The sequence below is a fragment of the Trematomus bernacchii genome, unplaced genomic scaffold (genome assembly GCF_902827165.1).
Source record: "Trematomus bernacchii unplaced genomic scaffold, fTreBer1.1, whole genome shotgun sequence".
Taxonomy (NCBI): Eukaryota; Metazoa; Chordata; class Actinopteri; order Perciformes; family Nototheniidae; genus Trematomus; species Trematomus bernacchii.
Window position 1 is genome coordinate 6943742 of NW_022987588.1, and position 13823 is coordinate 6957564.

Consider the following 13823-nt stretch of genomic DNA (forward strand, 5'->3'; position numbering starts at 1 on the left):
CTATCAGTGGCTGCAATCCAAACTGTGAAACACCCCTGAGACTTGAGATAGTGATGTTGTCTCGCATGTTGATCATGATGGCGAGGATGACTGTCTGTCTGATGCCAACAGCTAACAACACACGTAAGTGCTGGATGATTGTGTTGGGATGCAACAGAGATTTCTTCTCAATTAAAACACAAGATTATTTTTGGGCTGAAGAGTTCTTGATGTGTGAACCAACATTAGAAGAGTTCTCATCCAGTTTTGGCAGCAGAAGCACTGTGCCTACAGATAAAACAACATCTGATTATCTTGATGTGTTTATGCACAATCCTTTCCTGCATCTTTTTATTGTCTTTGTGAATTTGTTTAGTGTGACTAAACTCAGTCAAGATTACAAGTAGCTATTTTTAGCTCAGAGCCTTTAACCTGGCTCGTTTGCTCCTCTATAACTTGAACCAGCTGAGAAAGCGAGTGAGTCAGTGAGAATGAGTAAGAAACACTGAGATCAGATGGATAAAATGAGTAATGTTAACGGGGCCGCTCGGAGTGACAAACCTAACGGGAATTATCAACAGACTTCCACTCAGCTCTACATTGGATTTGAAAATGGTTTCCCATAATTGTTTTGCCTTTTTTCATGCTCACTGCTATCCATTTACTTGCTCCTTTACACTGCAAATTCACCTCTGGTGGGAAAATAAAGGATTATCTTATCAGATAGAATAGATAGATAGATAGATACACACATACATAGATACACTACATACATTGATCGTAAAATTGGGAAATAATTAGTGCTATCAATATCAATAATAAAGACATATACACACACAACACTAGGAAGCTTAATATCCATCATGTATCTATAGATTAGTCAATATAAATATAAAACATAACTTAGAATACATTATAATAGACCAAACTACCACCAGTAAAATCATAACAAAGGATACTTAAAACCGAACTACTTTGCACATGTATATACTGTTTAAAGTTTATTCAGTTTATAAGTCTGCAAAGTAGTTTCGTTTTTTTCTAATTTGGCATTTCAGGCATAGGTGTGAAAATGAGATCGAGTGTTTGGAGAACATTTATCTGACAGTATCTCATCTCGTGCCATCACAATATTTTAAAGCGTTAAAGCCTCTGGAGAACAGGTCAGGCTACATGGTGTAAATGAGCTGATTTATTGTGGAGATGAACGCACTCAGTCGGGACATTGGCTGTAAGAAAGAACAATCTGTTTTTGAAACCACAGGCCTGTATCGTCTGTATATTTAAGTTGGAACAGAGTCTGTCATGGTTAAACTCTGCACTAAGTACAGTTTATAACAAGTCATATTTAGTGGTGGGAGAAGTAGCCTACTCATATTATATTTTTAGGCAAAAGTAGAAATATACTAAACTCTAAAAACACTCAAAAAACTGCAAAAGTATTGCCATTAAAATAAACTTAAGTGCCAAAAGTAATAGTACTTGTTAAGCGTAATGGCCCATTCAATTACTGAATTATGTTAACTGATGAATTAAAGTGAAGGTGGACTAGTTTGAAGCACACTGCTGCTGGATATCTTGACCTGAAGTTTTATTATTAGTTGATTTGCTAATAATCTGAACTAGTACAGTAAGAATAGAAGTATAAAGTAGCAAAAAAATGAATATACTAGGTTTAAGTACAAGTACTTCAGAATGTTACTTAAGTACAGTACTTGAGTAAATGTACTTCATTACATTCCACTGCTGAGTCTGCTGAAGGAGAACAAAGAAGGTCAATAAACTGCAGCGAGACCCTCTTTGACGAGACTCAAGTTTAAGCTGTGAGACGTCCGAGAGGGAGGGGTGGCTGTGTTTGATCCTTGACCTCTGACCTCCCAGTGGTGGAATAACCTTTCAACTCCGTAAGAGGGAAACTGCACAGAGCTGCAGATGTGACAACAGAGCGCCATTCTGCTGTCCAACAACCTAACACTGCACTGTGTGTGTGTGTGTGTGTGTGTGTGTGTGTGTGTGTGTGTGTGTGTGTGTGTGTGTGTGTGTGTGTGTGTGTGTGTGTGTGTGTGTGTGTGTGTGTGTGTGTGTGTGTGTGTGTTAGCCTCCTCTTCATTAATACAGTTAGCTTTGTCAGATCTGGGACATACAGAACAATAGAGCTGAAACACCAACAACACGTGTTCTGTATATTTCTCTGTTTCTGCTGGAGGAAAAAATACGGTTTCCTGTCCTGCTTCTCTCAGATTTAATAATTAAGTTTGCCTCCTGCTGCAGTCATGGAACATTATTAATGACAAAAGTAGTCCAAATGTAATCATAAGTAACTTTAATTCATATATAAAAACTCTTTAAACATCCTTGCAATAAAACGTTTTTGAAATAGGAAGAGTAGAAGTCCTACGCTCAAAATCATAAAATTAAGTAGACTAAAAGTTAAGTACAATAGAATGTCCAATTTCAATAGTGAAAATTAAAGTACCGCATTATAACTACCGATGCTTTAATACATATCATTTTGATGTTGCAGATAGTAACTGTATATCTGTCTGCAAACCTTGCCAAAGCATTAATTCTATGGTTTTTACTAACCGGTATCAGTATGTTGTACCTTCGGCATCATTTTGAAACGTGTATTACAATTAAATCACGGTCAAATATGGCCATCTTGTTGTATTGTAGCCCCTTGCCACGATCCTCTCTCTAGTTTAGCATACTCAGCCCGACTCAGCCCTGTTTGTGGCCCCGATAGAACCACAATTTTGTCGGGCCAGAAAAGAGGTGAAAAAGTGGCCCCGGGCCGGGCTGGGCCGTAACTAGGCCTAGTGGAAGCGCAACCAAAAACGGGCACGGCACGACACGGCACGCTTAAACCGCGTTCCGCGCCATGGGTGGAAATGCGCCATAACAGAGGTGGTGGAGATCGGTGCCCGCGAATCAAACCAAGGCAGGTGGGGCATGGCCGAGATTCCAGTAATGGTGAGTCCATTTTTTCGTTTCTTCTAATCTTCTAATCTTCGTACGTTTAACTCTTCGTTGTCACGCTCGGTCTGAAGAGAAAAAGGATAGTGGGGCGGCGGCTGTAGCCGCCTTATATACTGTGGGCCTGCGCGCGCATTCAGGTAGGCTCGCCCCGATTGGCCGGCTACGTTTACGTAAATTCAGTAGGTGAAAGCACGCACAGCATGATAGAGAGTAGTACCCATAGAGTCCAGTAAAGGGCGGAGCCTGTGAGAGATATAACCACCATGTGTGTTTCGAAGACATTACCTGTGGTCTTTGGTGTTTAATTTAAAGTCCTATAAATAAAAGATTTATTGAAGATCACACCATTTAAAGAACAAATACAACAGTAATATCTATGTAATTGGGAGCCTTTAGACATATATTTACCTATGACTTATTTAATCCCTTTTAATTACCGATTGTTTGTCGCATCTCTTGAAAGTACAGTTCACATCCTGCTACACATATCTTGAGATAACATTTCACGTGCTATTACCTTCATTTATTTGCTCCATAATTATAACAATTAAACTACAACATTAGTATTCATTATTACCAATATATTACCAGGCTGTTGTATTTGTAAAAGAAACATGGTATTTCCAGAGTATAAAACTGATATAAATTACCATTGGTCCTAAATGACCACTGCATCATTCATATCGATGTTCTTCACTATACTAAACCTAAATAACCGTGTTGCAAGGAAAACCATGTTTCTGCAGATAAGTAGTTATCAGTACACTTTAAAGCAAAACATTTTATTTATTTTTTCACAGTGACTGGAGCACAAGTGCATTTATAAAAAGGTGATCACAATTCTAAAATACAATATAAGAATTTCTAATTTGTAATCATTCTAATTCCAAAAGGTGAACTCCATACCATTAAATATAACTTGAACAACTACATTTGCATACAACCTAACTTGCAAAGTAACTTAAAATGTGATGCTTCAGTCCAGGTCAGGTAGAAAGTCTTTGGATGTGCATCTTCAGGTCAACGCAGTTTTCCAGCCACACCTTTGAAATAGTTCAACTCTGGTACTTCCTTTCCCTGCAAAATGGAATGTTCTGTTAGTGTCCGCTGAGCAGGTTGCAATTTTCCCTTTCTCTTTCCATATTTGTCTTCTGGACCGGAGATTGAAAACCAATGACCTCTCAGCGGTAACTCAACTCCTCTAATCCCCGGTTTACTTGCCCTTTATAGTCTCTTTCAATCCATCAACGTCCGTCTTGTTTTCTTCATTGTTGAAAGTATGATCCCTCATACATATCTGGAAAAGATCAAATGAGAGAGTTAATGAAATCAGTCTGAGACCAAGTTTAACTTCTGTGACTAAAACGTCACCTTAACCAATGTTTAGCAAGTTGGACATTTGGGGTTTTGCCAAGCAGTTGAACTAAGAAAACAAACTCTTAACATACAGTATGTATACACATTCACAAACACTAAGTCTATCTGTTACTACTTATCATCTTTTCAATATGTACATTGTTTGTAGACAGAGGACAGGCATTAAAGCACACAGTCTGATGCTGTACTGTACATGTTTCATCAAGACTGAAACTCAAAGAAATGTTCACATCATATCAGAGGAACCAGAAAAGCTGGATGATATTGTTTGTTTACAGCCTGTGTGGATTCAGGTGTTCACATAGTTGGACAGGCAATGAAAACAACGATTGGTAGCCCCTATATTTAGTTAATCACAACATGTTCTTTAAATAAACTAATGGACCTTCGTCAGAGTGATGGCTACTTGTATTTTAGGTAAATCTGGTATGATGTAAATAGAGCATACGGTTATGACATGCCCCACAGATGTAAAGACAACCTTAACGTGGTAATTTACGTCATGGCAGGATATTTTAATGAGCCTGTATGTTCCTAGAAGGTGAAGCCAAATCTAATCGCTTGTTGAATCCCATATTTTCTGACCTAGGCAGCCAACAAAAAACCAGACGGTTGCCATATGTATAATACTGGACCCATCATCCTAGGAGACATTTTGCTCATAGTCAGACAGTTATTGTTTGCATTCATTCCAACATAAAGCACTATACATAATCAACATGATGACTATCAGACTCAACTTTTATCTCACATGCTCACTACTAAAACATATCTATTTTACAATCACAACACTGATCTGAGAACAGGACACATCTGTCCCCGGATGTGTTTAGGTTCTTACAGCAGAGATTGGGTGGGAATTGGACTGACAATCACAGCAGGTGGACACCTTGATGGTGAATGATTTCAGATTCAACCAGGGCTTTATAGCCTCTTGAGGGTACAACATTACACTAACATATACTAAACTAAAGAAGAAAAAACAAACAGTTGTGACACATGTACCAATTCCCCCTCATGTGAACCTCTCGGGAAATCTACAGAAGAACCACAACAGGCAGCAGCAAGGCCTTCTAATTATGACCATGCAAGCTAAGACAGGCAGCCACCGGCAGCTTAGCTTGGGCTTCATACTGGGTTTGTGGCTAGAGAAGCTGGTGGTTTCAGAGGAGGAAACTGCCAGCATGAAGACGTTGTGGGGGGGGGGGCACATCCAACTTTGTAGAGGTTAGGCAAACTACTTGGTTGGTGGTAATGTGTAACAGGATTTTGAAGGATGCCACTGATCTGGTTTTAGTTGGATTGGAAGATGAAGTGTTTAATTGTAAAGCAATGTTGATTTTGGCTAGGCAGGGGGTTCTGAAGGGGTCTTTTACTTATTTTACAGAGGCCATCAGATCAGGATCATTTAGTTTGATTGCTTCATAATCAGTTTTAGAAGAAACAAAAAGGCAGTTTTTCTCCGTTGAGGTGGTTGGTTGATATGGAAATCGCAGAAAGAGACTTGTTAGTTGATTCACCAGAGCAGGTTTAAGAACATATTTCAGAGATTGATCTCTCACTATCCTGGAGGGGGGTCTTCAGATGAATTCCTAAACGTGGTTATTTGTTTAATTAGTATTTACAAGTATTCTTGAAAAGGTTCAGGAAGGGGAGGACCAAGGAAGAGTCGGTCTTTGACGTCAGAACATTTCACAGGAACCCGAAGAAGAAGCACTCTTTGTCTTCAGGAGGATTTCAAGTGAAGAAGACGAAGAGTTTTATATTAGGAACAGAGCATTCACAAGAGGAGAAGGAACATCGATGAGGGGGCAGGACACTTTCAAGGATTTGAAGGCAGGGAAGGACCGGGGCTTTGAGAGAAAGAGCAAGGGATTGAGCTGGCGTAGGAGTACAGCGCATTAATACCTGCAGGAGTGAGAACCAGGGCTTGTAGAAGGTCAGACAGAGAGACTATCCCTCTCACCACATCCACTACTGTCAACCAACACCAACGATGCACCTAGAGGAGAGAGGACATGGTCGTCATGCTTTGATTATTGCACGTCTTCTACGGCCAATTCCACAAAATGAACCACAGGTGCCACATACTGTCATGTAAAAGACCAATATCAGAAGGAAAATTATAAAGAAAGACAAACAAAATCTGTGAAGGTAACTGTTCAAAAACAGGAATTGAAATGCTCATTTCATATAAACATTCAGAGATTGGAGTCACAGTGGAATACAAATATTGTTTCTTATTTGAAAACAATGGAAAACATGACCCATTAATGTGTAAGAATCGTAACAGAAAGCTAACTGCTATAGATTAGAGTTCCAGTGCAATGTATATGAACAAGAAAACCTTAATTACATAAACCGTTAGGGAACATAATTCATCCTACATATAATAGGTTATGTCAGTCAGATAGTGAATTCATGTGGTGTTACCTCAGCCTTTGCAATGCGGTCGATGATGGTCTCCAGTGTTTCGTAAGGGTAACACTTCAGCACTCCCTCCACACAGCAGGCTCTGGAGGAAATGGCCTCCCTCACCGTCATGTCCAGGTTGTTGTAGTTTTCTGGCTGCGGAGGTTCTGAACCAAGGAGAAAAACAGAAAAACAATATTGGTCACTAACAGCAGTTTTAAGTTATTTAAATGTAATCGATTTTAGGCATATAGTCCTCATGCATGCATTGAAAGCTGAGCATGCAGCTGCAAATCTGGACATGGAAAATGGAAATGGAAATGGCATTCCAAAAATATGGATGAAAATGATATATTTGACTGTGGTTTCTGCGGGTATTAAAGCCATATTTGAATGATATCTAAACCAGACAAAAACAACAATTGCAAGAGCATGACAAGGGATTGAAGGAACAACAATTATTATGGGATGTGTGAAACTAACTTACAATGACGTCAAACCTGGAGTACAGCGCCACGACTTTACCTACGGAGGAGAAAATGACAGACCATAGATGGTAGATGAAAGATGTCAACTGAAACCCTCTTTTTATTAAACTGACAAACAAAATGACCCTTTTTTAACCTCCCACAGTAAAATGTTATGTTGGACCTATCCTGCTCATGACTACTGGCAGGGCAGAACTCTTCTCTCCACAAAGATAGTCAGAGCGTCATAGACTGAGGCCGATTCCTGGACCGTTGCAATCTCTCTGAAGGTACCGATCGCCACCTCATTGATCCGCTTCTGAAGAAACTGGGCTTAGGAATCATAGATCCCTGGAGGGGACGGGAGGAGAGAGACAAATACAATATCTTAATGTCAAACCAATTGAGAACAATTCCAGAGAAGTCAAACAGAAATGCACTGCTAACATTTCTCACTATTTGGCTTTTCTGTTCTCTTGAATTTCTGTCAGTAATGCAATCTGTATGAAATGTATCAATTTCTCACCCCCCATTTTTATTGATTTACTCATTTGCCCTTGCCCCTTTCTCTCTTCTCTAAGGCCCCGCTCACACGCGAACGTTTTGCGTTTATGCACAGTATGCGTTTCAATAAAGTCTTCCGTTCACATGCATTCGTTTCATTTAACGTGTCTGTTCAAACGAGACCGCTGGAAACGCTGTGTACATATGCCGGGACTGTAAGTGGCGCTGTAACTTCCGCCAAAATACACCAAAAGTAGCGAAGAAGAGCAGCCCAGCAGCCCCCGCCGCAATGTTGCCATGGCTACCCTTCTGTTCATGCCCCGCGGTGTATTTAACAACATGTAGTTCATGTAATTCTCCATGTCCACTTGTTGCTGATGGTTGTGGTAGAGGAGCTGTAGATTTTGCACTAATATCTGTAGCATGGTCAGTAGCAGTAGCACTAGCAGTAGCTACTGACAGGAGGAAGTGTGTGTGGCGATTGCTGGTATTCAGCGGGATATAGTCATTTCCTCAGCATATGGATAAATGCAACGGGGAAGTTAACTGAAAGAAACCGAATCTGTGGATATTGCACCCGATTTCCAGCACATCCTCAAATTACTCCAAGGGGGAAGTACCCTATTTGGATGAATGTATAACAACTTTAGGACAAGCCCCAGAAATATACTCTCAGAGAAATCTTACAAAGATGTGGAGGAACTTGAGGATGCGTTTGTGAGTCAGGATGTGGAGGACATTTCCTGACGCCGGGTCGATGATCGGCAGCCGGTGTATCTTATTCTTCAACAAGGAGTAGATGGCATCAAACAGACTGGGGAGAAATAGAATCCCATGATTACGATTATTATAATTACACATGAGGACTTTAACATAGAACAACATAAGGCACAGCTCAGACTCGGGTGATGTCTGGCTCCGAATGCAGAAAGGTTGACTTTAAGCCCAAAAATGTACAGCTTTTTGAAAATACCACCAACCATTATTAGCACTAACACAATAGTTAAACTTAAAAGAGAGTGTGTATAAAAGCCATGACAATATCCCACTTTTAAATACCTAAGACACTGTTTTAAACTAAAATGACAACGGCTATAGTATCGTGGCATATTACAATTTATAGGAAGACATTTTGAACCTGAATTTAATGAATTATTTGAGAGGCTGGTTTTCACCTGCAGTCAGGAGTGATGCTGATCAGTCTGTTGATATGGTACTCTAGATAGATCTCTGCCAAGATAGAGAATCACAATGTATTAACACAAACTACCAAAACAAAATGAAGATAGTTAAAAAAAAAAAGAGAAAGAAATCAACTATATAATGTTGTACAGACCTCTCCATGTCTCTATCTTGTGCTCTTCCAGCTCATATATCTGAACCTGCAGGAAAAAGAAACATCATTAGCCTCGAAAGTATATGTGTGATTTTTAAATCCGGATTTTCTACTTAAAACGGATCATTTAAAAAAAGTGACACCACTGTGCATGGCGCATGGCATTTCAACACGACACCGACTGGCATGCAACAAACTCTTAGGACCTAAGGTGTTTATTTGCCACAAATAATCCAAAGGTCACACGGCTCACCAGAGGAGACTTGTAATAGCGATGGAGAATGTTGATGAAGTCAGTGATGGGTCAGCATACCCTGCACGCAAACACAGGCACAACGGAAACATCAGACATGTATTTAAGTGGACATTTAAAGCAGCCGTATTATGCTCATTCTCAGGTTCATATTTGGTGCTTCTACTGGGAACATTTTTTTCTCATACTGCCTCTTTTCACCCTCTGTCTGAAACCAGAGCCCAGTCTGCTCTGATTGGTTAGCTGGCTGGCTCTGTTGTGATTGGTCAACCGCTTAGAGATTCCCCAAACTTCAGCCTATCACGTACAATGTGCTGGAGTGTTAGCCCATAGAAGCAGAAGGAGTCCAATGAAGGCCAATGACGTGTGGGAGAGAAACTTCCTCTGGAGGGAACTTTGGGATTATAGGCTTTGCAGACCTTTTTACAGTACATGCACAAACACCTATCTAACACAGGAGAGGGAAAACCAGAACAAACTAAATATGGCCTCTTGAAATATATACCACAAAGTCTCTTTCTCCCAAAAGGTGGTAGAGCCACATATGTGTTATTGCTCACCCACAAAACACTTCAGCTTGTTGTCCCACAGTGGAGCGGCCCTCACTCCGTTAGCTACCAGAGCAAAGAAAGCCTTCTTCACCTGTCGAAAAACACACAGATTTAATAATTACAACCCAAAATAGTCATGCATTTAAATAAAAGATGTATCATACCTGTAGTGTTGTGTCAAAAATGACCAGTTTGGAGCTGGTAGGGATGGCGTCATAGCAGCAGTGACTCTTCATGAAGTTCATGTAGATGAACGTGTCAGGGTCTGTGGCTGAATGGGGTACAAAAGCATGTGTTGCTTATGACTACCAATTTCAAATAAACATGTGAAAACACTTCATATACACTGGTGCCAAGAGATATGATGTAAAGTCAAAATATCAACAACCTTTTTTGCAATAATCATGATAAACGTTGGGCATGGGAATGTGGTTTTCATTATCAAATCATTCAGGTTTGTTTGCACATTGTTACTGTGCACTGCACACATGCAAACACTTCTACAGAATAACAGGAGCACTTGTTGGCTGCAGATGTTCTTGCTGCACAGGAACTATCGTCAATCACTATACACACAATCACACAATCTTCCAATCTTACCTCGGCTCCTCGCTGGGAGACCATCTTCTTCCTCATCCTCCTCCTCCTGGTCCATCTCAAACAACGGAGCCTGGGAAAGGAAAACTTTTTGTAGTGTAGTTGTCACGTTTCCAGGACCAAATAAAGCCCTCAGTGACATTTGACTTGCATGGTCTGTAATATTATCTGTATCTGTGATGAAAACACGTGTTAAAAGACAGAGCTGTTGTCGGACTGTCTACAGATAAGAAGGCACGTTTTATGGCAGCAAACAAGAATGTGTATTTATATTTTTGTTGCAACAATCCTGTCATGTAAGGCCCTGAAGAAGTTGCATTGGAAAAACTGTGGAAAATAGATAAAACATGGAATTTGTGCAACGTATATCCTGGAAAGAGTCCAACTTGCAGCATGCCTGGGAGACAATAGAGATTCCCAGAAGGAGCCGGAGGAAGTAACAGCAGCTCTGTTTCTCTGTTATCACCATGGACTTGAGGAGTGAAGGGGAAAAGGGTGAGAGGGTGAGAGGAATGGACGAAGTTTGACAGGGAGAGTGCGCAGCGTTGATAGCTTTACCAGAATTAGCTATGAGCTACTTCATATCTGTGGGTCCTAGGCAGGAAACAAACTATAACATATGCACGTATGTCCACAGTATAAAGAAACACTAACCAGACAGTTATTCATCATTAAACAACAACAGTAACATCAGCAACAACAACATTTAAGCAGCACGAGAACTGCAGTATATATCTCTGTGCCACAAGAGCAGTGCGTACTTGGAAATTCTTTTTTTATCCATATGTTGGCCTTACAGGACACCATCCACTTGTGTGGCCTGAATGAAAAATGATATCAAGCTTATGGAACAGTTCCACACTATCAAGTATTTATTTTCTGATATGAAAAAGTGGTTAATGGGTCTCTGATGTGTTTCAAAGTGATAATTAAGGATCACATTTAAAACGTGGTGTTTTGCTGGTGAAAAAATAGAGATAACCATTATAGGCTGTTCCAGACAAATGGGTAAAAAAGGGAATGAGAAGTTAACGATATGAAAATAACAGAAAGATACAAACAATAATACAATTAAAATCAAAGTTTAAGAGACTGTTGTCATCTCACAGCTTAACAGCTATAGAATCGGTGCATGCACACACTCACTTTGTTCAGGCACTACACAAAGAATGTGAATGTGCTTGACTTTAAAATGGATATGAACAGCTGATAAAAATGAACCTGCATTGTAAAGAAGCCCTAGTGTTTCTTTCTTTTGGATACTCTGATACAAAGACATGTTCAGCAGATTTCAGTTACCAGTAAAACAGAGTGAGTGAGCAGAGTGTCCTACCTCTGCAAAAGGCTCCATGACTGGGCGAGGGGAGCAGGAGTTCTGCCCCTGTGAAACCAGACCTGCTGGTGAAAGCCTGGACTACAACCCTGGACCTGCTGTCCAACTCTGCTACCATGTCAATATAAAGAAGTCCAAGCAAGGAAAGAAGGAGGTATTGGACGTACAAGACAAAGTAAAACAGGAAATCTACGCTCAACCTGCTGCTACAGCCAGCTGGGACTGAATGTCTGGGAAAGACTGAGGTCTAAATCTGGAGTGAGGGGTGATAGGCCTGTGGCATTCACACAGAGAGAGAGGGGAGGGAGGGGAAGCATGCACAGGGAGAGTTAACGGGGCTAAACACAGACACATGAAAATACTTGACAACGTCTGTCACTTCATCATCCATTGCTAGGATCTTCAGCTTGCTGTTTACATTATAATGCAAATCAATACACAATCTTGTTATTATTGCTATTATGCTTTAAAAAAAATACAAAATCATGTCAAGGGTTTTAAAATCATACAAACGATTTTATTGAAGAAGAAGAAGCAATCTTGGACATCATACCAACAAATTGCAGGTTTGGATGCCCCTCAGCGTGTTGTATAACTACTAATTGGGCATGTGATGAGTTTAATTAAATGTAACACAAAACCATAACTCAATTATCAATGTGACAACGACACCTTTCTAACATTTTCCTTTAAAGGTAGGCTAAACACACATTTTGCATGAGTGACACTTTTGGGAGATTGATAGAACAGCTTCATCGCTACCGCTGTTACCTCACACTGGCACCTGTGTGTTTGCTCATATGGGGACTAATGAGCAGTGTATCTAATTATGATACACTGCTCATTGTTACAGCTGGTCCTTTGCCTTAAAGCTGCATTGATTCATTTGTTCAGCCACTCAGGGGCAGTGCAACAAGCTGTGAACCAAGCACTGACAGATAATCTACCAGAACATTCATCTGGAGACTGGAGTCGTGTTTCTGGACCTAGTTGAACCTCCGTGCTGAAAAATGAAGCCAGCACGGAAGAGCTAAAAACTGCAGCGACGTGAATGGCCACTTGAGGCTGGCTCCAAAAGCATATTCCTTAGAGAGGCCCTTATTAAAATGTCCAGCTTAAGAGCGGACATATTTACAGCCTGGTACAATAAAGGTATTTGGCCTCTATAGTTAACTTCACTGTCCATGACAACTGTGCAAGGTGATCGTTTTTCATATACCTGTTTCATTTCCCATTATCCAATTGTTGTGGGCTATTGCTGGATAGCTAGAGCTATGATTTTATCAACAAAAATCTGAACAGAAAACACCAGAGTCAAAATTAGTGCGGTTCTTAACATTTCCTATATGTATTTCTACCTTAGAAAGTAGCTAATTGTAGCTAAAAACCAGGTTAAAGCCAGTTTTAGAGGTAGCGTTGAGCTAGAAGCTACTACTTAGTAACATAGATTTCATGGTTTGTGTTAGCACTTCATTTAATTTACAACATTAATAAATAAATAACGAGATAAAGCAAACGCTCTGTCTGATCCTGTAAGTATAATACAACAGTTAAAACATTGACAAAAGAGCGGGAAAAGTGACCAAAACAGTTCAGTTGTTGCACATAAAATCTAAACAATCAGCTAAAAGATGCTATAACGCTCTTCAGAGCTAAGGTGATACATCTTTGTGGGTTTGTCACAAGTGGTAACTTTCACATTACACAGTCATTTGATCCATTGTTAACAAAAGGAGGAACTAATAGACATGTGCAGCTTTAAGGATTCATCTGTCCTACTGTGTGGGAGACGTTCAAGTTTCACTGGGTCATTACATGTCAAACTATTTATAGACATACTGAACGACTGTAGACTATCCCCTCCTTTTCATGGAGTTGTGACATTACAAGCAGCCTTAAAATACTGATCAAACATGTATTCAAAGTTTGAGATTACATAAAATAAATACCAACAAAAATGTAGAATATACATGTAGTTATTTCATCCTACTTTAACTCCAACAGGATATCCTCTGTCAGGTCAGAAATAAACCAT

The 13823-nt window shown here is 40.0% G+C and overlaps 1 protein-coding gene across 1 annotated transcript; it reads right to left on the bottom strand.

The window, feature by feature from the left end:
• Positions 1-6157: 6157 nt before the first annotated feature.
• On the bottom strand, positions 6158-11988 carry prkag3b (protein kinase, AMP-activated, gamma 3b non-catalytic subunit). The gene is given in 14 exon segments (XM_034128941.1): positions 6158-6337; positions 6769-6896; positions 6899-6914; positions 7235-7343; positions 7415-7544; positions 7547-7565; positions 8406-8532; positions 8894-8948; positions 9055-9100; positions 9308-9368; positions 9864-9949; positions 10023-10129; positions 10459-10528; positions 11789-11988. Coding segments are annotated over 14 exon segments (1152 nt in total). The 5' UTR covers positions 11807-11988.
• Positions 11989-13823: the final 1835 nt, after the last annotated feature.